Source organism: Natator depressus, chromosome 1, assembly GCF_965152275.1.
Source record: "Natator depressus isolate rNatDep1 chromosome 1, rNatDep2.hap1, whole genome shotgun sequence".
Taxonomy (NCBI): domain Eukaryota; kingdom Metazoa; phylum Chordata; order Testudines; family Cheloniidae; genus Natator; species Natator depressus.
In genome coordinates this window covers 138,797,353-138,822,729 of record NC_134234.1, presented here as the reverse complement: position 1 = coordinate 138,822,729, position 25,377 = coordinate 138,797,353, and the positions used below count along the sequence as shown (strand labels likewise).

At 40.5% G+C, this 25,377-nt stretch overlaps 1 protein-coding gene across 3 annotated transcripts in view; it reads left to right on the top strand.

Annotated features, from left to right (window-relative positions):
- The window catches only part of RPS6KA3 (ribosomal protein S6 kinase A3), a 129,033-nt gene that overhangs the window by 7,785 nt on the left and 95,871 nt on the right, over positions 1 to 25,377 (top strand). For 2 of the 3 annotated variants that reach the window (XM_074968007.1, XM_074968000.1), the window contains exon 2: positions 2,356 to 2,412. In XM_074968007.1, the coding sequence (XP_074824108.1) occupies positions 2,356 to 2,412 (57 nt within the window). Of the gene's footprint in view, positions 1 to 2,355; positions 2,413 to 7,292; positions 7,432 to 25,377 lie in introns of those variants that run through there. The other variant, XM_074968015.1, reaches the window with a different exon arrangement.

Here is a 25,377-nt window from a genome sequence, read left to right as displayed (position 1 = left end):
GCAGCATATGGGAAGCAGATAGACAGTCTCAGCAGTTTGTCCACAGAGGTTAATCAAATAATTGTGAAGATGCTCATTTCCTATGTTGGATACCCACCATTGTACGCCCGGTGCTTTGTCAGTTTACTTACTGCTGTTAATGTTTTTAACATCTTTACAAGTGTGTGCGTGTAGTACTCTGCACTAATATGGTCCATAGAGACAACAACAGAAACCCCCACAATTATTCAAACTACCTTTAAGTTTCTGTTTTCTAATAGATCATTGACGTGAATTGTGAACAATTATCAAGCAGTGTGATTAAATGAATATTAATTAACAGCACCATATCTCAGATAATTACCCATATCATCTTGATCAGATAATTGCTTAACATAACTGGAGAAGAGCTTCTAGGAAACAATGAAAACACTGATGTTCTCTGAATACATTGATGAAATCTATGGGTATCTATCAGGTCTGGTGCGCCCATTTCATAGAGTCCACACAGCTTCATGTTCTCACATGCCACATCCTTGCTGAGAACGGCATAAATCCAACCTATTGTGTCTGTCTTTGAGCCAAAGTCATGTAGTGGGAAACTTAAGAGAATTGAGGGTCATCTGAGACCCAAAGACCCATTATGTTTGGTATAATCAAATATTGGAATCCAGAAGGGAAACTTCATAAGAGGCAGATTGTCCTCACAACCCACATTCCATCCAGGATAATGCTTGAAAGAACTACCACTTTGCTAGTTGAAGGAACATAAGAACACCCATGCAGGGTCAAACCCAAGGTCCATCAAGCCCAGTATCCTATCTTCTGACAGTGGCCCATGCCATGTGGTTCAGAGGGAATGAACAAAACAGGTAATCCTCAAGTGATCCATCCGCTGTCACCCATTCCTAGCTTCTGGCAAACAGAGGCTAGGGACGCCATTCTTGCCCATCCTGGCTAATAGCCATTGATGGACCTATTCTCCATGAATTTATCTAGTTCTTTTTTGAACTCCATTATGTTCTTGGCCTTCTGTTACAGCGTTGGCCTTCACCACATCCTTTGGCAAGGAGTTCCACAGATTGACTGCATTGTGTGAAGAGATACTTCCTTCTGTTTTTTTTTAAACCTGCTGCTATTAATTTTTGTTTGGTGACTCTCTAGTTCTTGTGTTATGAATAAAGGGCTATATCTAATAGCAAGAAAAAATTCTAGACAAATAAGGCAAAGAATCCATCATTAAGGTTCGACATGACAATCCTAATGGTAAACAGCCCTGAAAAAGAGAACAGTGAGAACTGGGATTTCTAGTAGATGTCAGTCGATGGATCCTGCTTGATAACTTCAGCTTTGAGTGGCATAGATGTCTTTCAAAGTTTGAAGCATTTCTCTAGCCCAGCTACCATTTCTCCTTTTCAGAACCTCCTGGCAGCAGTGAAAGGAAAGGTCTCCTCAATTCCTTAATCCCCTCCAAAGCATCCTGGCAGCTGTGTGGCATTGGGGAAAGGAAAGAGATCTCTGCCACCTCATTCTTCACCTGTATTTTTTTTTGCAGGGGGTATGTTAGTTAGCGGGAAGAGGAGTTGTTATACTTTAACTCCAATACCTGCTTCTGCTTTGGGCTTTCTCCAGCAGCATAAAATAACATTCTTTTTGATAGTTTTGCAGCTGGTCAAAGAGTTCTGAACAACAGAATCATTTTTAGTTTCAATCTATTGCTGCTTCATAAGTAACAGAGACACCAGAACTGTCTGTCTACAAGAGAACTGAAAATAATGAATTAACCCCTTTCTGACTGTGCCCAGTGACCAAGATGAGCAGCAGTATAATGAGAACTGTGTTGCACTTAATATAAAGAGAGATAAATTGGTTGCATATGCTCTTGAAAGCATGAAGTGTTAATAAGCAGGGCCATGACCTTCAAGCCTGATCATCATTGTCCCATTAAAAAAAACCCATGAATTTATCCATTCCTGCTTGTGGCTTTTTATTACCACAGTCCAAACTGCAACAATAATTGTTATTTTGTGGAATCTTTGAGGGTGATGATAGTGGCTTGATACATGTGGTTGGTCTTGGGGAAAAGGAGTTTTGTTTGTGCTGAATAACTCCCATTGTGGGACTCATTTGGACTAGTGTGGTACTGTATGGGGATTGAAGTTTGGGTGTTGCTCTGTGCTATCCACAATATACTCCCCTTTTGGAAGGGAATCACCTTGTATCACACAGTTGAACTTCTCTGGGTTTTAGAGACTAAAATGCTCATAATGCTATAGTGATGGGGGTCATGTAAGCACACAAAGAAATGTTTTTCTGGTTTTTAACTGAATTCAACCGTTTTAGTAACTTGCTGTTTATTTGTTATGTTTATTGTAGAATGGACAGCAAATTATGGATGAACCTATGGGAGAAGAAGAGATTAATCAGCAAACTGTAAGTAAAAGATTGCAAATGTAAGCTTTATTTTGTGGTACATTGTTATAGGTCACTCAAATACTAAGGGCTGGCTGTAACTCTCATAGTGTAAGCCCTGTGTTCCTTAGACCTAAATTGTTTGTCATGGATCTATATTTTTGAGGAAAAGCTCTCTTCCTCGCTCACCCACTGGTTCAGTACAGTGTCCCTTGTGTTAATTTCAGTACTAAATTCAGTTGCTTGTACAGTGCTCCCAATATTTTTAGTGTGATGCAGGTTTCTCTATGGAAGGCACAAAGCTATATCTTGTAGAAGTCAAGGGAAAACCAGTTGCTCTGACAACTGGAAAGGGCACAGATGTGGCACTTGGTACTAGGTGGCTTTTGCTAGTAGGGAAGGGATGTATCTTTCTTTTTTCCCCCTTTTGGACAGAGGCAAAGGTGACTGACTTTAGAAAGGGAGATAGAATCCAGGAATTCACCTGTCACCCTAGAAATTCTGAAAACTATCTACCTTACAGCTCCCATTATACCCAGTGTCAGTGAAGAAACCACAACAGCTGTTTTCTGCTAAAATGATTCAGTGCAGTAGTTAAGAATGTTGATGGTGTCAGTTGATTGCAGAGATTGACATTGAGCTAGTAGGTGCTCTGCAGGTTACTAATCAGCTAATATCAAGAATGTGAACAACAAATTCCATTGTCGATGTACATGTGCGTGTGAGATCAGATTCTTTTTGGCTAGAAGTGACTATCAGGCCTTGTCTGCATTCTAAGTGCCCTTGCAGCCTCACCCAGGGGCATAAAAGATAGAGCAGGCCCAGCCACCCCTCAGTTCCTTCTTACTGCCTTGGCTGTGAGATCAAACCATTGGCGGTGTCCCCTTACCTTGTGCCCTGTGCAATTAGGTTATCTTGGTTATTAGCTGTATTGGTATTAGTTAACATAACTAAATTTCCTTTTGCCCATTGGCCTGTAATACTTAATTATTTATTTATTTAGCATATTTAGACAATCAGTTAGCCTAGCCACCCTCTCCCTCTTTCGTTTAGGGGCACTGGGATCATGGCAGAAGCCAACAAACCAGGATTTAAGAGGTTTCAAATGACATTTCCTTACCCATCAAAAATGGTCACTCTTAATGCCTGATATGTTGTGCGGAAGGACACGTTCTTGGATGATGATCTGTGTGGTGGTTTTTTTCCAAGCCCACCCAGAGAACAAGGGCAATGAGGCTGAAACTTTTCCTCCTGGAGAAGTCAATGCAAGCTGTAAAGTAATGGAGATCTTTGGAGAGCCTCAACAGGCAAGTTAGTTGCTCTGTCTGTGACCTGGTGAGCTGACACACCCTTCCTCCGCCCCCTCCCCTCCCATCAGGAAGACTTCTAGCATATCCCGCTATCAGAAGTCTTTTAGCAAATCAACCTGATCAGCACCATCATGGGTACCAGAATCGAAGACCTCTAGACATAAGGACTCTAGGAGCAGGGACTTCTCTAAGAAGCCTTATTCAGCCCATGCTCCAGAATTGCTATTTTGGGTCGCAGCCACAAAATGCTCTTGACCATACTTCTGCACTGTCTCGTACCATCCTCAGCTTGAATACACATGGAGCGCACAGACCATACTTTCCCATCATCCTTGGTGCGTTCCAGGTTCCCATGGACCTCTGTTTAGGCCCGCTGGTACAACCCAGGCTCCTCTCCCATGGGAGACTCATGGCTGACTTCCCTCATATGACTTTCTACTGTGGGTGCCCTTCTGCCCCCATTCTTGCTTCCTACCTAAGGTCTCCTCAGAAATCCATATCAATCAGGACGTTTGATGACCAGTATTTTACCCAAAGCCTCATCCCTTGAGGGATGAGCCTAGGCTCCGTTCCCTGGACTTAAGAAGGACCCTTGCCTTCTATTTCAAGAGAACTGGGCCTTTCAGGGCTTCCCCCAGACTCTTCATCTCCTTCACTGAGAGAATGACAAGACAACTGATTTCTACTCAGACTTTCTAAGTGTGTTTCACTGTGTATTCAAGCTTATTACAAAGATTTTGAGGTGCATCCCCTTCCTAGAGTGACTGCACATTACACCAGGGACCAATCCATCTTGATAGTCCTTAAAGATGTATACGTAATGGACATTTGCAGGGATGTGACCTGGTACTCTATTCACATATTCTTCAGTCACTGCACTGTTGTACCTGCTTCCAGGAGGCATATGGCCTTTGGTGACACTGTTCTCAGGTCTGTGCTGGATCTGCCTCCTCAGTACTTGCATCCAAATGAAGGTACTGCTTGGGGTTTCCTATGGTAGGGCACCCAGAGGAACCATAACTCAAAGAAGAAAGAGAGGTTACTTACCTGTATAGTAAATGAAGTTCTTTGAGATGTTCTTAGAGATCTTTTGTCTGTGTGGGTGCTCCAGCACCTACTCTCCTTCCCTTCTGCTGCGGAGTCTCTTTGGACTTCGTAGTTGAGAAGGAACTTGAGAAATGGCTGGTCCTCCTCTTCCAATATACCCTTCCACCAGAGAACAAGAGGGTGTAGGGTGCAGCCACGGATCTGTGGAGACTACTGGCTAAAATCTCCAATCAGGAGTGCCTGGGCATGGGCACTAGCACGTCCTATAGTGGAGTGGCCATAGTGTTAAAACATGTAAAAACTCCAGTTACTGTACAGGTAAGTAATCCTTCTTTTGGGGGGAGACTATATTTAGTATTTAATATCAGAATATTGTATTTCTAGAATAGATGAAATCTGTAATAGCTCTCTAGGTGTACATGTGTGTCAGACATATTAATGACGTATATGAAAGTAAAGAAGTATTGCAGCAAATTTCATCTCACTGATGCATCCTAATATAATACTCCTATGAAAGTCGGCATCACTGGTTCTTTTTGTGCTTTTATCATCTTTTTAAGGGGTGCAAACAGCTCCTCAGATCCTAGTAATAAATTTAGACTTTGAGACCAGCATGAAAAGTCAAATACTTCTTGTATTAAAAAGCCTTTGGATGGAAGTCCTTACACCTCTGCTTAATTGTATCTTGCTGCTTTGGCTGTATTAACCATACTTCATTGTAAGGACAAAGCTGTTGCATTGTCTCTTTCTGGTTAAACTAGGGCATTCAGAAGGCCAAATTATCTCCTCACAAAGAATCTCAAAATGGATCTATGACGAAGTGGGAATGTTCTTAATGTTCTGTCTGAATACTGTGTGTACCTCAGTTTCCCCTATGTTGGTGGTGGGATAAGAGTGTGTGATCGTTGCAGAGACCCCTAGAGGGCAGGCGTGACTGACGATTGCCTGGGCACAGAGAATGGCCGACACTGTATCCTGGCAACTGATGGTTGGGGCCCCCTCCTCTGCAAGAATCAGCCGGAAGTGTTGGAGAACAAAATTAGAGGTGCAGGCTAGGTGACTTGTTTGCCCAGGAAAGAGACGAAGGAGGCGGGGCAGCAGGTCCTGACTGAGGCTGGCTGCAGGAAGCTAGGCAGTGTCCTGGTTTGGGACTCAGGGAGAGCCCTGGTCTCTAGGGTCTGGATCCCTCCAAGGTGGACTTTGCTGAATGTTCCTGATTTCTGTGCTGAAAAGCTCTCTTCTACACTGTGATCCCATCGACTAATAAACCCTTCTGTTTTACAACTCTGGCTGAGAGTCACTGCTGACTGCAAAGTTGAGATGGATGGCCTCTTTGGTTCGTGTAAGTCTTCCCCAGGTGTCCCTTCCAGGTGGACTCACTGTGGGAAGCTCATGGTGTGAACTGGGTGCTGCTGAATGATCTGAGGTCAGATACAGGAAGCGCTGAAGCCGAGGAGGCTTTTTGCCCTGGTGATAGTGTGCCCTCGGGGTGGGGAGACACTACACACACTAGAGTCCTGCCTGTCCGAGACTGACTGTGACAGGATCACGCAGTGCATCTTTGTGTTACTAGTTGGCTGGTACTGAACATCAATGCCTGCTGCACCAGAACTCAGGCGATTTTTGTCTGGCTCAGATGTGCCAATATCGGAGACCTGCAAGGCAACAATGTGGAGTAACTTACTTTTATCAAGCACAATGACTTAGACATAGCTGCTAGGCCAGATGTCGGGGAAGCAATTTAAAAAAAAAAAATTTTTTTTAAACTGGTTAAATAGGTAAAAACTGCATGATATTCTCTTTAAAGGATAATGTTTGTGGAGAAGCCAACCAATTGCATTCGGTCATTAGATTCAAATAAATGAGTACATGCAGCCCTACTCCTGGCTTGACCCCAGTGTTGTCTTCCGTATCGTGGTGGTACAAAGACCTTTTCTGCAACATATAGAGAGTGGACAGGTCCAGTGCATGGCTGTGCAGCCCCTACACAGCACTTACGTGGTGCAGAGGGCCTTGCACATGGCCCTCCTCGCCTAGGTGAATTTCCTTCTCCAACTCTCTGCATGCATGAGTAAATGATTATAAATGAACTGTATAAGCAAACTGCATTCCCTTGGAAAGGAAGCTAAAAAATATTGATTTACTATACCTTTAAAATACTTCTTAGTTGAATGTTCAGACAAAAACTCATATAAAATATGAATATCCCATGATAAACTTAAATTAGTATTCCTGTTTGGCTTAACAGTTAGTATGTTGTTTAGCAACTTTATTTTCTGAGATAGTTGTTTTTTGGTTTTTGGGTTTTTTTTGTGAGGGGGGGAACCAGGAATAAATAACATCTTAACATCTGCAACAGCATTTTGCTATCAGTCTACTTAGTAGGCTTCCTGTGCTGATCTCCACACTATTAACTACATGAATACTACTGCCTTCCATTTTTTTCTTTCTTTACCACAGGGGGCGGGGGAAGGGGAGGGAAGGGGAAATCAGGCCTCGTTTTTCTAACAGTATCTGACTCGCCTGACAGGAAATTTTCTAATTGCTGGAACAGCTAGTAGCAGCAAGAACATTAGGGTTTGGTCTTCCCTGTTAAACTTAGGATCACTCAGTCAGAAAATTTAAACATTATGGTTTCTTAGCCATGTTTAAGTTTCTGGCTCTACGTATTCGCTCTATTCGGGTAAGTTTGGTTTCTAATTTAAAATAATTAAACAAAAGTTTTGCATTGTGCAAACTGTAGTTAAACTGATAATTTTTAAGGTGGATTGTGATATTTACTGCTCTGTGAACTACATCTATGTTTGAACTAACTTATAAACTTCTGATCTCTCTAAATTTATTATTTATGTATTCAGTTCATATATTTTTTAAAACATAGTGGAAACCTTTACCTTCTGTTAAACTTAAGTTCAGAGTAGCATTTCTTCAGGAATATTTTTGACTGTTAACAGCATATTTTACAATTTTCTGGTCAAATTCCAGGTTTGTTTTAAACTTAATACTTAGTAGTTAGCTTTTGATATTTTTGCAGAGTACTATACAAAGGCAGTTTAAGATATCTTGGAATATAACTCAAAGAATTTGTTTATAAATGACATTAAATATCTTCCTTTTAAATATTAAGAAGCTAGTAGCCGACTGCTTATAAGGAAAAGTGACACTTTTTCGCTTGCATTATAGCTAAGATTTTAAGAGATTATATGCCTAGCTCCATTTAAATGGTACCAAAGACAGCAATTTTTAATTTTAACAAATTGTGCATTTTTTATATTTTTTTTACATAGTTTAACGGAACCTTCTAGGCACACAATTGTTTTCTCCTACACAAAATTTTTTAGTCAGAAAGATATATGCAATATTCCTATGTAAATACATACAGTAACATATTTATAATTTTATTGTCTCGGAAGCTCAAAAATGAATTTTCATATTGCCTAACTGTTCCTCCAATGAGTCTAAGCATTTTTCAGTTTGAAGAATTGCTCATGTGTCTTAGGATGCTGGTATTACTTTTTAAAATGTTTTTAAAAATTAAAATGCAAATTTGTATGGAATTGATAAACAGAAAATTGGCCAGGATTGACTTGCTACTTTTTTTAGCAGCACTGCTATATATTTGAAGTTCTGCGGGCTTTGAAATGTTCCATAGAGGAATTTGTAATATGATTCATTTGACCAAACCACTGTGTATATACTGTTGCTCAGGCAGGATAAATTTTAGTATACCTCTAAAATAGTTTTTTTGTCAAATTAATAAAAATAGAAATTGTTTGTGGTGTCAGCAGCAGTAGACTTTAAATAAAATATTGTTGTTCTGTCATCGGGTTGATACTCCCTCCATTTTTCTCTAAATTTGTGGGTACTGCACATGTTCGGGAAATTTTTCTAACTTCACTGGGAGCTGAATTTCTCTTTTTAATAGAAAAAACGTTTAACTGCTTTCACTGAAAGTGCTCACAAAGAATAGGATCAAAATTTGTGAACTTTGCATTGAAATCACTAGGAAATGCAAGTTATACCCGAGTTTTTTTTTTTTTTTTTTTCCTATGCTGACATCCACAGTCTAGTTCATGCGATAATTTTGTATTGTTTGGTCAAAAGAAAAATATGTAGTTTTAAAATGTTTTTTTATGAATAATACCTAATTAACTAGATCATAGGAATTGTACAGTTTTACAACTGATCCTGAAATTCTACTTCACCCTTAGCAGTGGGATTTCACCCTGCTACTGTACCTGGGGAACTTAGTTACCTCCTCCTTCTCCCTGTCTCTGCACTTCAGTCAGAAAGTCTGGAGACCAAAGGAACTTTGAGGGAAGAAGCATCTTTAGAGTTCATCTCTCCCAGCACTGCTGGAACCAGATATGTTGACCAGAGGGCCTTATCTGTGGGTATGTCTAACTACCCAACGGGTCGGCGGTCAGCGATTGATCCAGTGGGGGTCGATTCATCACGTCTAATCTAGACGCGATAAATCGATCCCTGAGCGCTCTCCCATCGACTCCTGTACTCCACCGCTGCGAGAGGCGCAGGTGGAGTCGATGGGGGAGAGGCAGCAGTTGACTCACCGTGGTGAAGACACCACAGTAAGTCAATCTCAGTATGTCGACTTCAGCTATGTTGTTCACATAGTTGAAGCTGTGTAACTTAGAGGGAAGTTTAGAGGATTATATGGAGTGTGATTGCTATTTTAAAAACACATGCAACGGTGTTACCACACTGTATGCGCTTTAATTTTGTTTTTAATGCGAAAAACATTTCTTAAACCCTGGCATATCAGATAAAAGATGACTGGTTTGCATTTTGTACAGCTTGTTTGCTTTTACAAAGTTTTGTTTAGGGGGGTATTTTAGTTTTCTAGATAGTACTGAAGTGATTTGTCCTGACATTCATAGCAAGCTACAGAAAGTAAATGCATCTAGGAGACTTCCTGACTTAAGGGAGGGGAGGAAAAGGAAATTATGTATGAGTCAGGGAGCTGTGCCAACATTGAGTCATCGTTTTAAAATCGCTTGATATCATTCTATAGGACTAGTGCCCTTAACAGTGGGGTTACCAGAACATTATTATTATGTAACTTCATTAACAGACACTTTAAATGTACTAAATGATGTTGAAATTATTCCCTATATTATTTTTCTATTAGAAATTTCATATAGTATATTTTCAATATAAATCACAGAACTTTGCCAGATGTGGTAATGTCCAACTGAACTGTAATTGGTAAATGCATTCAGGGTTTAAAATAAATAGGCAGAGGAAACTTCCAGCCGTGCTTGCAACAGACCCAGGTAACTTCCCACGATGCTTCTCTTTTCATATAGTTAATTATATAGTTTCATTTATATCTTTTCTGTTGATGAATGCTCATAAGACTTGAAAAAATCCATTTGCCCAGAGTGAGTAAAACTTTTTTCTGCTATTACCTTTCATAGCATCTAAGCTTTCCTGTACAAAAACAGTTTCTATCCTTTATGGCTGCCCAGATAACACTTCCAAACACAGACTAACCCTTCATGCCTGACTAACTCTAGTAATGTTACTTTTAATAAAAAACATTGACCAATAAGTACAGTGTACATTACAATAACAAACTGTTGCTCTCCGTGGCAGGAACTATTAATAAGTGCTATGGGGGAATAGGTAGGTTTTTCAACTCTGTGGAAATAGTTTAACTCATAACTAAATATGAATTATGACTCATAACTAAATATGAATTAAAATATCCTGTTTACATAGAAATAGATATTGGATCTACAAAAATAAGATAAGGATTCCCTAATTGTGATCCAGACATTCTAATTTAAAAACTAGCGCTCTACAAAATAAATGTGGCCTGTACCAATTGGATTTTAAAAGCTGTCTCAACTAACAGATTTCAGAATTCAATATAATTTTAAATGGGGAATCATCCAATGGAAGAGATTCTAGTAAGAATTTAAGGCCAGAAGGGACCGCTAGATCTTCTAGTCTGATCTCCTGCGTTTCACAGGCCACCAACATCACCCATATAGTAAACCCATGGGGATCTGGACTTGCCTCATTGATATTCAATATATTAATGATCTGGAAGAAAACAATATTGTTGGTAACGTTTGCAGATGACCCAAATGAATGGAGTGTAACTGTCTTCTCAGTTTTAGAGAGCCATCTGATTCACACTATATGCTAGTCTTACTTAAACCTGGATTTTAATAGTTAAGTACAAGGTTGTACATCAAGAAACAAAGAATGTAGGTCACACTGACAAGATGGGAGGCTGTGTTTTGGAAAGCAGTGACTCAGAAAAGGACCTTTAGGTCATGGTGAATAAACCCTCTAAACATGAGCACATGGTGCAGTGGTTAAGAGAGCAAATGTGGTTCTTGTGTGTATAAACAGGAAAATATTAGAAGTAGGTTGGTGGTATTGCTACTGTATACAGTATTAGTGAGCCGTTGCTGGAATACTGTGTCTAGTTCTACTGTCAACACTTCAAAAAAGGATGCTGAAAATTGGAAAGGATTCAGAAAAGAGAGAAGAATAATTTACGATCTGGAAAACCTGCTTTACAATGAGAGACTAATCAGCAAAGTCTGTTTAGCTTATCAAAGAAATGATTAAGCGGTGATTGGATCAAAGTTTATAAGTACCTGCACATGGAAAACATTTCAGATAGTAGATGGCACTTTAATGTAGCAGAAAGGGGCATAACAAGATCAGTTGAGGGAAGCAGAAGCGGGACAAATTCAGACTAGAATTAAAGTGCCAGTTTTTAAGTGAGGATAAATAACATTTGGAAAAACTTACCAAGGGGCGTGGTGGATTTGTCATCACTTTAAATGTTTATATCAAGATTGGGTGTCTTTCTAAAATACATGTTCTAGCTCAACCAGAAGTAATGGGCTTGATTTAGGTATCACTTGGTGAAAATCTATGGACTGTTGCCAGAGATCAGACTAATTGATCACAAATGCCCTTTCTGGCATTACAATATTAATCTAATAGTTTTTTAAATGTCTGTTACCAACAACAGCTCTCATCTCCAGCTTGATCTTTCAGCTTGTCTTTTGCGTTTGCCTATTGAGGTCTGATAGCAACATAACTCACTGGGATTGGCCACTTCTGTCTGTCCACCTTGACCAAAAGTGGATTGGAGGGGAATATGTTCCAAAAACTCTTTAACATTCAACACCTTCCTTTAGTGCAGGGGTGGGCAAACATTTTGGCCTGAGGGCCACATCTGGGTATGGAAATTATGTATGAGAGAGCTGTGTGAAATTACAATAGTAATCACCTGTAATCTCAACAAAGGAATTTCTTCTGAGTTGCAGAGAGAAAAAGAATAGTGAATAACATCTCATTAAAAGAGTTCTCTCCTCTGACCATTCTTTGGTCAGCCTGTCAGCAATGCTTGCTGTTCACATAGAAACTCAGGGGTGTAATCCTGTGTCCAGAACTGGGTCAGCATGCAGGTTCAGATGTGCCTGTTATGGCCATCCATATCTCATTTCTCTCACCATAAAATATAAATTGACAGACCCTAGATCTTTTGTTATGGTCCCATATGTTGTTTTGGAGGAAATAGGTTTAGCAAGCTAACAGTTGTTAGTAAGTATTCTGAGAGCAAAAATTCTCAGATCTCTTTCAGTCTCCCAGTTCAGACCTAACAGATTTTCCAGTGATGTGCTACAATATCTAAAGAATACCCAACTGTTGGCACAGTACTTACAGCTTGCTTTAGAGCTGCTCCATTATGGACCCAGTGCCTTTTTCTTGTGCGCACAACACTTGGTCTCAAGTGTCTGAACTGTTCCCTTCCCAAGACAAGGAATGGTGTTGGTCTTCATCTTTAAAGTCCTGAATGTTTTGGGGGTCAAACATGAGAGGGATGGAAACTGTTACTTCTGTTACTTAATCATGGAGGTAGGCACCTCTTCACCTAATCTAAACACTATTCCATGAAGCTTGAAGAGAGATCTCAGACTGCAAAGACAAAGGAAATGAAAGAAATCCACTAAACTCCACTAGAACTGCCTATTCCTGGAATTCTTGAGAGTTCTTCACTTCCATATTTGTGCAGGTGAAAGACCCAGGGTCTCTCTTCTGGATTTTGAGTGGAGTGTTCTCTTGTATTTTATTGTAAATAAGTTAGTGGTTATCACGTTATTAGAGATGAGTTAGGTTTTACCTTGTCTGAGAGTTTCTTTCAATTTCAGTTCCAAGGAATGCCTTGATCACCGGGATTCTAGCCCTTTGTTTCCTGCAATAAGGTTATGTCCATGAGCGACCTGCACTCAAGTTGTTTAAAGTGCCTTAGGGAAGCTCATATCAGAGACCATTGCAAAATTTGCAGGGACTTTAAGGCTTGCGTAAGGCTAAAGATTTTCTACTCCTGGCCTTCAGACTTCCATTTGAGCCAGTTTGGTCAGACTTGGCACCAAGTGCCTGAGCGTCAGTAAGGAGTGTGTTTCCTACCGTGCCGGAGTCCCAGTACCATTCACAATCCCCTGTGCCTAAGAAGAGGTATAAGAAGCAGACTGCCGAAAGGGCAAGATCCTTGGCACTGAAGCCTGGTAGGCATATGATTAAGAATAGTGTGTGGTCTAAGTCTAAGCACTCCTCTGCTTTGGTACTGTAGAAAATGGCATCATTGACTCCACATGTAGGCAGGCTTTGCTGAGTCCAGAGCCAAAAGGAGCTCCTCCCATGTGCACATCACTGCACTGTACCAACATTGTCTTGATACTGACCACACCAGAGGTACTTGCGGCTGCCAGGGAACTCTTGACCCTGTTGGTGCTGGTATCTCTGGCAGTACGAGAGTTGATGCTATTGGTGCATCAACCCAACAAAAACACTACAGCGCTCAGTACCGTGCCAGCCTCCTGTACACCTGATGGGTGGCCCTTCAGTACTGTCAAAAGGAAAACCCCTGGTGCTTGCTTTTCTGTGGACCTCTCCAGCTCGGCACTGATCACTAGAACTGTCTGGAACTGCACCTCTGTGGTGAGAGGAAGGAGAGTCATCTTCTAATTGGAGGTCGGGTCCAACGTTTCCCATCCTCGGAGCTGTTCTCATTTTTCCCTTTTTTCCTCAGGGCTTGGGCCTATATTAGCACAGACTGCAGGGTGTTGAGCACTGGAGAAGTGAGATACACCCTTCAGATTATTTCTACCTCCCCTTCCCTTTTCAGGGACCCCTCTCATGAAGAACTTCTGGTGCAGAAGGTTCCATCTCTCCTTCAGATGGGTGAGAAAGAGGAGGTTCCACAGAATTTAAGAGGGAAGGGTTTCTGTTCCTGTTGTTTCCTAACCCCAGAAGCAAAGGGAAGTCTCAGACCTATTCTAGACCTGTATCAGCTTAACAGCTATCTCAAAGAGAAAGTTCTGTATGGTCAACCTGGCATCCAGCATTCCCTGTCTGGAGACTGGTATACTGCCCTTGATTTAAGAGACGCTTACTGTCATGTGTCAGTATACCATGGGCACACAAAGTTCTTTAGGTTTGTAGTGAAGCACTCACATTACCAGTTAGTGGTGCTTCCTTTCAGCTTCCCTGCAGCTCCTTGAGTGTTTGCAAAATGCATAGCTAAGCAGAGTTCCTGAGGAAACTAGGAGTGCAAGTCTACCCTTATCTGGATGACTGGCTAGTCAGGGGTCAGTCCAGAGCCCAGGTTATATCCAGCGTTCGACTCATTCAGTCAGCATTCAAGGCCCTAGACCTACAGATCAATGCAGGCAAGTCTACCCTGTGCCCAATACACAGTATAGAGTTTATATGGATGGTGTTGGACTCTGCTCAGGCCAGAGCATCCTTCCCAGTCAAGATTCCAATCTCTAGTGACACACCTGAAGCTTCCTCCAGTCAAAACAGTCCCAAACTGCGTGACGCTCCTAGGGCACATGCCTTCATGCACATATGTAGTACAATATGAGACTGCACCTCAGACACCTCCAAATATGGCTGACCTCAGTGTACTTGCTAAGCCATCTTCTGCTGGATGCTGTACACATGGTTCCTACATGAATTCTAATTTCCCTGAATTGGTGGTTGGACCCTCTCAATGTTTGTGTAGTGTCCCCTTCATCTGCCCTCAACCCTCAGTGACTCTCGGCTGTAGGGTGGGGACCTCATGCCTCTGAACTCTGGGTCTTTGGTCCTTTGAAGGAACTCTCTTTATCAACATCAGAGAACTCTGGGCGATTCATCTTGCCTGTCAGGCTTTCCTTCCTCATATGAGAGGGAGGAACCTGTTTTGTTCTTACAGGCAACACTGCAGCTATGTTTTACTTCAGTAGACAGGGAGGAGCTCACTCATCCCTCCTTTGTTAGGAAGCAGTTCACCTGTGGGGAATTTTGCGTAGCCCATTCAATCAACCTTGAGGCCTCTCATCTTCCAGGGATGCAGAACAAGTCAGCAGACTGCCTGAGCAGATCATTTTTGAGTCATCATGAGTAGTCTCTTCCCCCAGAGGTAGCCAGATGCATTTTCCAGCAGTGGAAGACTCCCCAAATAGACCTATTTGCAAATAAGTGAAACAGAAAATGTCACCAGTTCTGCCCCCTTCAAGTCCAGGGTCTGGGCTCAATCACAGATGCCTTCTTTTCCCACTCCTACCCAGAGTGCTACTAAAAGTCAAGTGCCAACCATGCTTAGGCTATATTAATAGCCCCAGCGTGGCCCTGCCAACACTGGTTCTCCACTGTACTGGACCTCTCAGTGGTATCTCCAGTCTCATTCCTGCTGCAGCTGAATCTAATCTCCCAAAACCACAGTCAGCTTCTCCACCCGAACCTGCAGTCCCTTCATCTAATGGCCTGGCTAAATCTCAGAAAACAGGCTTACTTGGAGGAAGTAGTAAAAAAACTCTCCATCAGGGCTGCCTACCTGTCAAAATGGAAGCTGTTCTCTCTGAGATTGTCAAACTGGAGTCTGTCTGCTGCACCTGAAACAACAGGGCTTAGCAATTTCCTCTCTCAGGCTTCACTTGGCAGCAATACCAGCTTTCCACCCTCACATGGATAACTCTTTTTTTTTTTCTGATGACATGACCATCAGATTCCTTAAAGAAAGGTGGTACTCTCAATTAAGGGAACCCATTTGCCCTTGAGACCTGAACTTGGTCTTGTCCAGGCTTTAATAGGACCAACATTTGAGCCTTTAATAATGTGCTCCTTACTATGTCTTTCTTGGAAGGTGGTTTTCCTAATTGCTATCACTTCTGCCAGAAGGGTCTCTAAACTGCGTGCCCTCACATCTGAACCACCATATACAGTCTTCTTTAAAGATAAGATTTACTTAAAACCCAGATGAGGGTGTATCTCTAAGTAGTTTTCAAATTTTCATAAGTCAGTCAATTTACTTACCTGTTTTTTACCTAAAACCACATGCAAATTTTGTTGGTCTGTCAGACTGATTGTGGCTCTAGCAAACAAAGAAAGGTCTTCCAGGCTCCTTTCAAAGAATTTTGTCTTGGATTATTTCTTGATCTGCGCTTGTTATGATCTGGCAGGCATTTCACCACAAGTCAAACTGACTGCTGATTCCACAAGATCGCAGTCATCCTCAACAGTATTAGTAGTTCAGATCCCTATCCAGGACGTTTGTAAAGCAGCAACCTAGTCATCAGTGCACACTTTCTCCTGCCATTACACCATCACCCAGTACTCTAGAGATGATGCCAAATTTGGTTGAGCTGTTCTAAAGTCCGTGTGTACATGAACTCTGATTCCTCCACCTATATTACTGCTTGGGAGTTGCCAAGAGTGGAATACACATGTGTAGTCACTCGAAGAAAAAATGGTTACTAACCTTTCATAACTGTTCGAGATATGTTGCACATGTCCATTCCACGATCCATCCACCCTACCCCTCTACATCGGAGTTTCTGGAAAGAAGGAATTGAGGAGGCTTGGGGTCAGCTGGGCCCTTTATACTGATGCCAGCAGAGTGCAGCAGCAGAGGATGCTCAAGCTGCCCGGACAGGAACCACCGAGGGAAAAACTTTCAACAGCTGTGCAGGGGGCGCATGCACACCAACAGCGGAATGGACACGTGCAACCCGTCTCAAAGAACAATAGTTACGAAAAGTTAGTAACCACTTTTTCACTAAATGAATTACAAGCTTGTTTTATTTGACATCTTGTTTCTTAGGAAAAAAATAACTTGCTTAATCGTTGTGAATTGATCGTGAATGCACTGGAAAAAGAGGATTTTTACTTTTTTTTCATAAAGGTACATTTTCTGTGTTTTGACTTGCCAGAAATTGTGTGATGGTTAAATTACAGATTAATGTAGTTATTGTTTACTAATTTACTCATGTTCTATTAAATATTTTCTTGTGCCGTCATCGTTCTAATTACATATGGAATATAAAAAAAAAAATCAGTGTACTCTTTTGCTTTGGTCTTATTAAGAATCTGTCACCAAATCAAGCAAGTTACTTTAACCAATAGAGATGCTTACACTTACAAGACAGTTATATAAACATTAGAAATGCATGTAGCAGTTAATGTAGAAACTTAAAGCTTTACAGAACTCTTGAAAGGCAGCTTAAGATAAAATGGCAAGCTTTTACATAGGACATGTAAGATGGAAGAGTTCCAAAAAGCCCATCTAGGTCTATTTTCATTTCACCCATTTGCAATCCTGTAATAAAACATGCAGTACAGTAAAAGTAATATGCCAGTCTCTGATTAATGATGCCTGCACCCCACTATGATACTAAATGTCTTGTGTTATGAATATACATTGTTCAGTCTGATTTTTTTTTCATTGAATGTCACTTCAAAACAGCAGCACAAAATGTCAGCAGAAGGGCTGTTGAAAGGCTCCTCAGAAAATCTTCAGGAGCCTTTTTTCTTTTCTTTTTTTAATTAGGGCAAATGGGCAGTTGAAGTGTTTTGTTTAATCTCTAGAATATGGAGGGAAAAAAAGAGTATTCAAAATGTTTTTACACGTACACTCAAATATTAATACCAGATTATATTAATGTTTTCTCATCAACATAAACAAAATTATAATTTTATTGACCGGTAAACTTATTGCATTTTCTGCAAACCTTTAATGCTTTGCCTAACAAAGAAGAGAAATTGTGAGTAACATTACTATTGTGTTGTACAGGTTGAACCTCTCGAGTCTGGCACTCGCTGGTCTAGCAACATTCATGGTCCGGTGTGATTTTATTTCATGTTTTTTATACTTTATCAACTTATTTCCTTGTGCCAATACAGTAAAATTGTGTAACAACACTAACACTTTGTTATGAAGAGAGCCAGTAAGCCTTAGCTAGGCGGCTTTGCAAGCGTTGTCTCGTTTATTCGCCTCGGCGAGATTAAAATAAAGAGACTCACTCGCTACAATATCGACCTCCCGTGGTTCGGCAAATCCTCTTGTTCGGCACTGGTCAGGTCCCAAGGGTGCTGGACTAGAGAAGCTCAACCTGTAGTACATATTGCTACAGTAGTTCACAGTTCAGGTGGAAAGTATACAAGCAAGCATCAAACAGTAATTAATGTAAAGCCACCAGCTACTTTCCATATTCATTTAAGATATTAAATGAACAGAACTTCTAACTTCATTGTCACGCTATGTGACCCAAACCCGGAATTAAAAATATGTAAATAAATCAAAATATAAAAGAATATTTCTTAAAATCCACAAATTAGGCTGGAGGCAGGACTAGGATGTGGTTAATGGTTATTCTTGTTAATGTGAAATGTTGACCATCGGTATACTTCTTTTGAGCTCTTTTTCCTTCCTTTTCTCCCTGACCTAGAGTTTATGTAAAATTTTCATGACGACTTTTTTTTGTAAACTTGTCATCAAAATATTTTTTTTAAAATGCTTATTTTGGTAGAGTCTGAGGAATATTGTCACCACGTGTTTGTGTGCACAAGTGATTGTTAAAATGACATCAGATGGAATGTCTAGCATTGTGGAAAGAGGAGGGATTATATTAAATTTGTTACCACTCAAGAGCAACTCTATATCTTGCTTACAGCTGGTATTAGACTGTTCTGTTCAAAATATCAGCCCAGTAAAGCTGCTGTTGTCTAATGTTATAATAAAGCATGATGGACTCCAGTGCATTTCCTATAGTTTTATTTGTTCTCTCCAAGAAAACTAATATCTAAAATGTATGTACTGATCTTCTGACAAGGTGATTGCCTATGAAATTTAATAGTTTAGACAGTAATGTGTGTCTCAGAGTTCCTCTAGGAAGACTAACTATGAATTCAGGCATATTAAAGCATTTTCAGTAACAATGTTCACAAAACCAAATTATTTTTAAACTGCTTCCTTATTAATCTGTTGCATTAAGAGCCAGTAGTTATCTCAGTAAAATTGTTTTTCATAGATCCTTTTTATAAGGAATCCATAGGTTGTGGATGTATATCTTTGTCGCAAAGATTCCTTAAAATCTCAGCCTGGGGAAATAAGTTTTGTACACCAGGCTTGGCTTCAGTGTGCCAGAGGAAACTGTTCCTGATTTGAATTGGTGGCTTTAATTTGATTAGTTAGATCATAAACAAGCAGAAAATCTTAGGTATCTTAAAATCTAGTTGGAACTACCATTCTGATGATGGAAAACTAGTTAAATTTGAGAAATGAATTTTCTAATTTTTTATCAGTGCAAATTAATAATATAGCTACAGAAATATTGTATATTAACTGTAAGGAGACCATGAATACATAGTAAGAATTTACAACCTTTATGTCAGTCTTTACTGTAAACTACATCATAGGTGCCATGACTGAAAATTTCCTAGGGGGAGTTCATAGGTGATGGTTTGTAAATTCAAATGTCCACATGATACAACTGCATAACTATTATAGTTACAGCTGGTTATAGGGTATTTTAGATGGATTGGTCGAAATAATGTACAAAAAGTTTTCGTGAACAAGATATTTGTAAATGAATTGAAACGTGATCTAATTATGGACAACTTCAATAAAAAAGTACATGAAAACTGCTATTTTGAAGAAAGTTGAGAATTAAAAATGAGAATTAGGAAGAACCTGTGAGTCTGCACAAGATACTCAAAACAAATACCTTCTCTGACCTTTCAGTGTAAATTCAGATAATGCATATGAATAATGTATAATGTAATACCAAACCTCAAGGCTCCTGCTTCTCTGGGATTTTTTCAGCAATATGAAAAGTGCTCAGACAGTTTGCTCTTCTGTTTCCATCTCCTAAAGGTCTGAGGTCAGTTCTCCCCCTTAATGGGTTACCCAAGAGGTATTCCCAAAATAACACTATACACATCTGACTCCAGATATCTTAAATTAAAGCAATGTTTATTTGGCCTCGAATGTAAAATAGGTACAAAATATATGTAAGAATGCATATAGTTTAATACTAGAATAGAAATACTGCTAGATGCACACAATTTAGAATATTTCCAGCACTGCAACTGAATAAGGTATTTATCTTACAGCCTAAAAGCTGTGAGCTAGTATTCCCTTAACTCTTTCCCGTATGTTTTTGGCCCAGTTAGTGACCAGTTGCTCAAAAGAAAAATTTAATCAGTCTTCTATTGGTGAATTTTGCATGGTTAATCATGTTTAAAAAAATATTTCTCTGGTCAATTTCACCCTTGTGAATCAATAAACAGTAAAATGAAAATGTTCCTCCTCTTGAACAAATTAACTTCCAGTACACCAGGTGTTTCATTCTTTGTTAGCTTTTTGTTTGTGTCACTGTTCTTGTTTAAGCACCAGTGTTGTATTTGATACTGTGAAATATGAATACAGATGTTGTTGCTGCCTTGAGGAGCTTACAATCTTAAGTTCTGATCCTGCAAAGACTTAAGCATGTTCTTGCTTTTCTGCTGTCTCTCAGATGTGACTCATATGTTACAATAAACTCATTAGTGTGTTTCCATCACACCTTTGCTTTATTAGTATACAAACTCCTCCAAAATGTAGGGTAATTGTGATAGCACACCTTTAGGGGAATTCAATACTTTTTTTTTTTTAGAGTTGTATAGCAAGGGAAATTTATATTTGGAAGCAGGTTAAGATACAGTGTGGGAGTGGGGGGAGTATTCTTAATCCAGGATAAGAATGTTCACAGAGGGAGTTGTTCCAGAAAAGCTTTAGTGCTTTAAATTCACACCTTACCTAATTCTGGAATAAGTTCCCAATGTAGACAAGCCCTAACCATCACACTGTGATACTGTTAAAGAAATGAATATTAATTCATTGTCATATTATATTTTGTTTCCTTGTAAACTTTATTTAGTAACTGTGAATCTCACTGTAGGGAGAGCTGGTAGCAACCACTATGTTTAAGTTGCCTAATGCCATTACAAAAAAAAAAAATTACCTTGTTTATGAGAGCTTTAACACATCCATTGTTTGCAGCAGGCATTTGAGTTCAACATGGAGAAACCGCTGGAGCTAGGGCAGTGCCTGTTCTTTGTCTTGTGACATTGCATTAAGGCTTTGCTGGAATATAAACTGTTGAAAATCTGTTTCCTTTTGTCATTTGCAAGACTCCAGAAAAATTGTGCCAAAATGACTGAATATGAATATTCTAAGCGTGGGCTGATGCCGCTATTGCAGCAGAACACGCTAGGAACACTGGGAGCTGCCAGAGCAGCCATAGTAGGAGTGGAAAAAGTTGGGGGAGAGTTACAGGCTAGGCTTCCTCAAGACCTAGTACCTAGTCCATTTTTTTCCTTTCTATTCTCCAGGGCTATTGTGTGAGGCAGGAGCTCCTCTAGTCCCAGGGAAGGAAGGGAGAGAGAAAGCCCGGTCATACCCAGCACCTGGCCTCAGTGGCTCATTTTCCTTCCCACTTCCTGTCCCTTCCAGGATAACAGCTGCTAATTAATGTAGTTTACTACTATTTGAATGACAGAACTATCTGTGCTGTAGTATTGAAGACCTCAGGTTCACTGATGGTGGGGTAGGTGGAGTTTATTCCTTTAAAAACATGCGCGCACGCATTCACACCCCCAAGTAAGGAGCTCTTACTTTAAAAAACTACGTTTAAAGAATATTATTTAGGTAGCAAAGTCAAGCATTCTAATGTTAGGAATTAGAAAATTTGAGGTTCACTGGCCAACCTAAATTCTGCCTCTGTGGGTATCTGCATGATGATAGTCTCTTAAATACACACACCATTTTTTCCCATGGTATTCATGCCTCCTTCAGCACACAGGATGGGCGCGCAGAGACAGAATTAGTTTATGCACTGTTGTATGAAGGCCTTAAGAAAATATTTGGGTAAATGGTATCTTCTGAGAGGAACAGGGTACCCAGGGCAACCATGGGTATGAAAGCTAGTTAAATCACAGTTGTTGTATTAGTTTAAAATCAAGTTTCTTCTTTGATAGTAATATTCCTTTGCTTTCTTGTGTTTCGTGCACCTTATTTGTGTTTTCTAGAGTGGTACTGGTAAAGCCAGTTGTCTAGCCAACCACCTCTGTTGAGCTGAGCAGATAATGTAGTCTGTGGAGATCCAGGTCTCCATAGAGCTGGTTGATGCAGGAACAGAAAATATCTGCAGTCAGTATATACTCAGACAGTTCTTCTGTACTGTGCTATCCCCTCACCTGGAATTTTTTAAAACTACAGTGGAAAGATTAAAAAGTACCTAATCCCCTAATCACACCCTTACTTTAAAGGGTAAAAATGTATAGGTTCACCTGTGAATAACTCTATCAGAGTGTTTCTGTCATGCTCTCTACAACAACAGACAGAGTAGAAGGCGACCGCATTAAAACAAATTTCTCCCTCCAAAAACACCTTCTTATGGATAGTTTCTGATACTAGGGGAATGACCGGTAAGCATTCTTAGCCATTTTGCACCAGAAATCGACATCTGCTCTTATTTCTGTTTTCCTATTTAAAAAAAAAAGGGGGGGGTGGGGGAGAAGCTTGTATTGTACATTAAGGATGCAGGTTCTCTATTCAATAATCCATACTATATGTAAATTTGAAAAGGATCCATAGACACAGTGTATGTTCATCCACATGCTTATAGAAGCATAGAATATCAGAGTTGGAAGGGACCTCAGAAGGTCATCTAGTCCAACCCCCTGCTCAAAGCAGGACCAATCCCCAACTAAATCATCCCAGCCAGGGCTGTGTCAAGCCTGACCTTAAAAACCTCAAAGGAAGGCAATTCCACCACCTCCCTAGGTAACGCATTCCAGTGCTTCACCACCCTCCTAGTGAAAAAGTTTTTCCTAATATCCAACCTAAACCTCCCCCACTGCAACTTGAGACCATTACTCCTTGTTCTGTCATCTGCTACCACTGAGAACAGTCTAGATCCCTCCTCTTTGGAACCCCCTTTCAGGCAGTTCAAAGCAGCTATCAAATCCACCCTCATTCTTCTCTTCCGCAGACTAAACAATCCCAGTTCCCTCATCCTCTCCTCATAAGTCATGTGTTCCAGTCCCCTAATCATTTTTGTTGCCCTCCGCTGGACGTTTTCCAATTTTTCCACATCCTTCTTGTAGTGTGGGGCCCAAAACTGGACGCAGTACTCCAGATGAGGCCTCACCAACGTTGAATAGAGAGGAACGATCATGTCCCTCGATCTGCTGGCAATGCCCCTACTTATACATCCCAAAATGCCACTGGCCTTCTTGGCAACAAGGGCACACTGCTGACTCATATCAACTCATATCTATCCCTGGAGGTAAGTCAGTCTCTTCACTGCAGATGGGAAAAAACAAGCAGAAAGGGAAAGTCAGTTATTCAGTGTCAAAGCTGAAACTAGAACTCAGTCATTTCTGGCTCTCACCCACGTGCTCAATTCTACAGAGACAGTACTGTTGTCTAAGTGCTGGAGAAAAAAGCTCTCTCTAATCTTCTTTACCTCTTGCCCAACAATATCCTCTAATATTTCGGTGTAAGGTTCATTCTGATCATAGTACAGAAACCTCTCTCCTCTGTGTAGATAATGATTTCAGAAGGTTCTTGCTCCCTCCTTGACCACAGTGCATCTTTAGAAAAAACTGTGGACAAGACCACCTCCTAGACCTACTTCCAAAGACGGGCACATGCCTCTGAATCCCACACCATGGTCCTACCCTGACCTAACCATCCATGGCAGCTACTACAAGATCACTCCCACTATGGAACTTTACGATTCAGTACCACTCTTTTCTTTCAATCTTACCTTTACCGTTAACCTTAGCTTTGACTTATGCTGAGGACATACAACTCAAAATATCTTTTAACACCTTTAACATATCCTTTCTTGTCACCCTCTCAGCTCATCTTGCTCCAGTGCATTTGTGACTTCAACTCGTTTCAGATGGCTGTCTCAAGGACAATAATTATTTCTTCTCTTGGGCAAGAGAAGCCCTTTTCCAATACAAATCTATCTCCTCTAGCCTCCTTTACTCAGACCTCTTTTGTCTGCGGCCTCCATGACCTAGACAAAATCCTATACTCTTCTCCACCCACAACTGTGATATTGCTCCCATTTGCTACTGCCTTCATCATCGCCACTCTGACTACTGCAGTTTCCTTCTCTATGGCCTCCCCGAATCCCAGCTCTCCAGGCTCCAGCATGCAAATGCTGGTACCACTATCTTGCACCTTTGTGGATGGATGATCACACTAGCTTGACTTTTTAAAACAATCTTGCCACTACTGAGAATCTTCTCCCTGCAGTTCCTGCCATCTGGAATAATCTTCCTATATCTCTCCATCTCCATTCAAATCTCAGATGAAACATCTTTTCTCCTTTACCTCTGAATCTCTTTACCTGGGCTATTTAGTTCTGCAATACATTCTGGGATAATTTGTATCAAAGGTATTATAAAAGATAAAATTTTAAATTTTATCTTTCACATCAGTAAATTAAGTTGAATGAAGCCAACTTTGTGTTTGTTAGTCGAGACTGCACAGAGACAGGGCACTACAAGAGACAGATAACTGGAATAAAAATCTCATGTTCTGCCAAGACACCATCACCTCTGACAAGGTGGGAGCTAAAAAGTCCCAGTGAATGGTAAGGTGGTCCCACCACCTCCTTTTCCGATTTTGCCTATGTCCTGCACAAATGCATTCTGCATCACCTCAACCCCCAGCAACCATAATAATCACCTTCAGGCAAATGCTCAAATGTTTAGACCTTCGGAGTACATGCACAATCCGCAACAGAAAAGACATCTCCATGTGACAGAAGCAACCAACCTATCTTTTTTGTACTAGATAAATATTTTTCATCTGCATTAACACCTACTAACCATTAAAGGAATAGATTGGTCTAAGCATAAGAAGCTACAGCTCCCCCTTTACTGCTTAAGATTCGTTGAAAAAGCTGTAGCCCAAACCAATGGTCCGTTACAAAGAGAGCAGGTAATTGCTCCATTTCTCTGGAGGGTACCAGTGCTCAGGGAGTCAACACAAAGAAATCACATAAGGGACTGGCAGTGCATTATGGCGAGACCCATGTTATCATCTTAAAATCACCAATCCTAACTTCATTATTTATTTCCTACAAATGAAACTTCCCTTGATTAAGGTCACAAACTGTCCAAATTTCTGAGATAATGGAGGAGCTGAGAATGACCCAAAATTCCCTTTGCAGTTGAGACCAGGAATGGAAGAGGAACAGATGATGAAACAGGAACCAGGTCAAAAGGCATCGAGAAAAGAGCAGCCCCC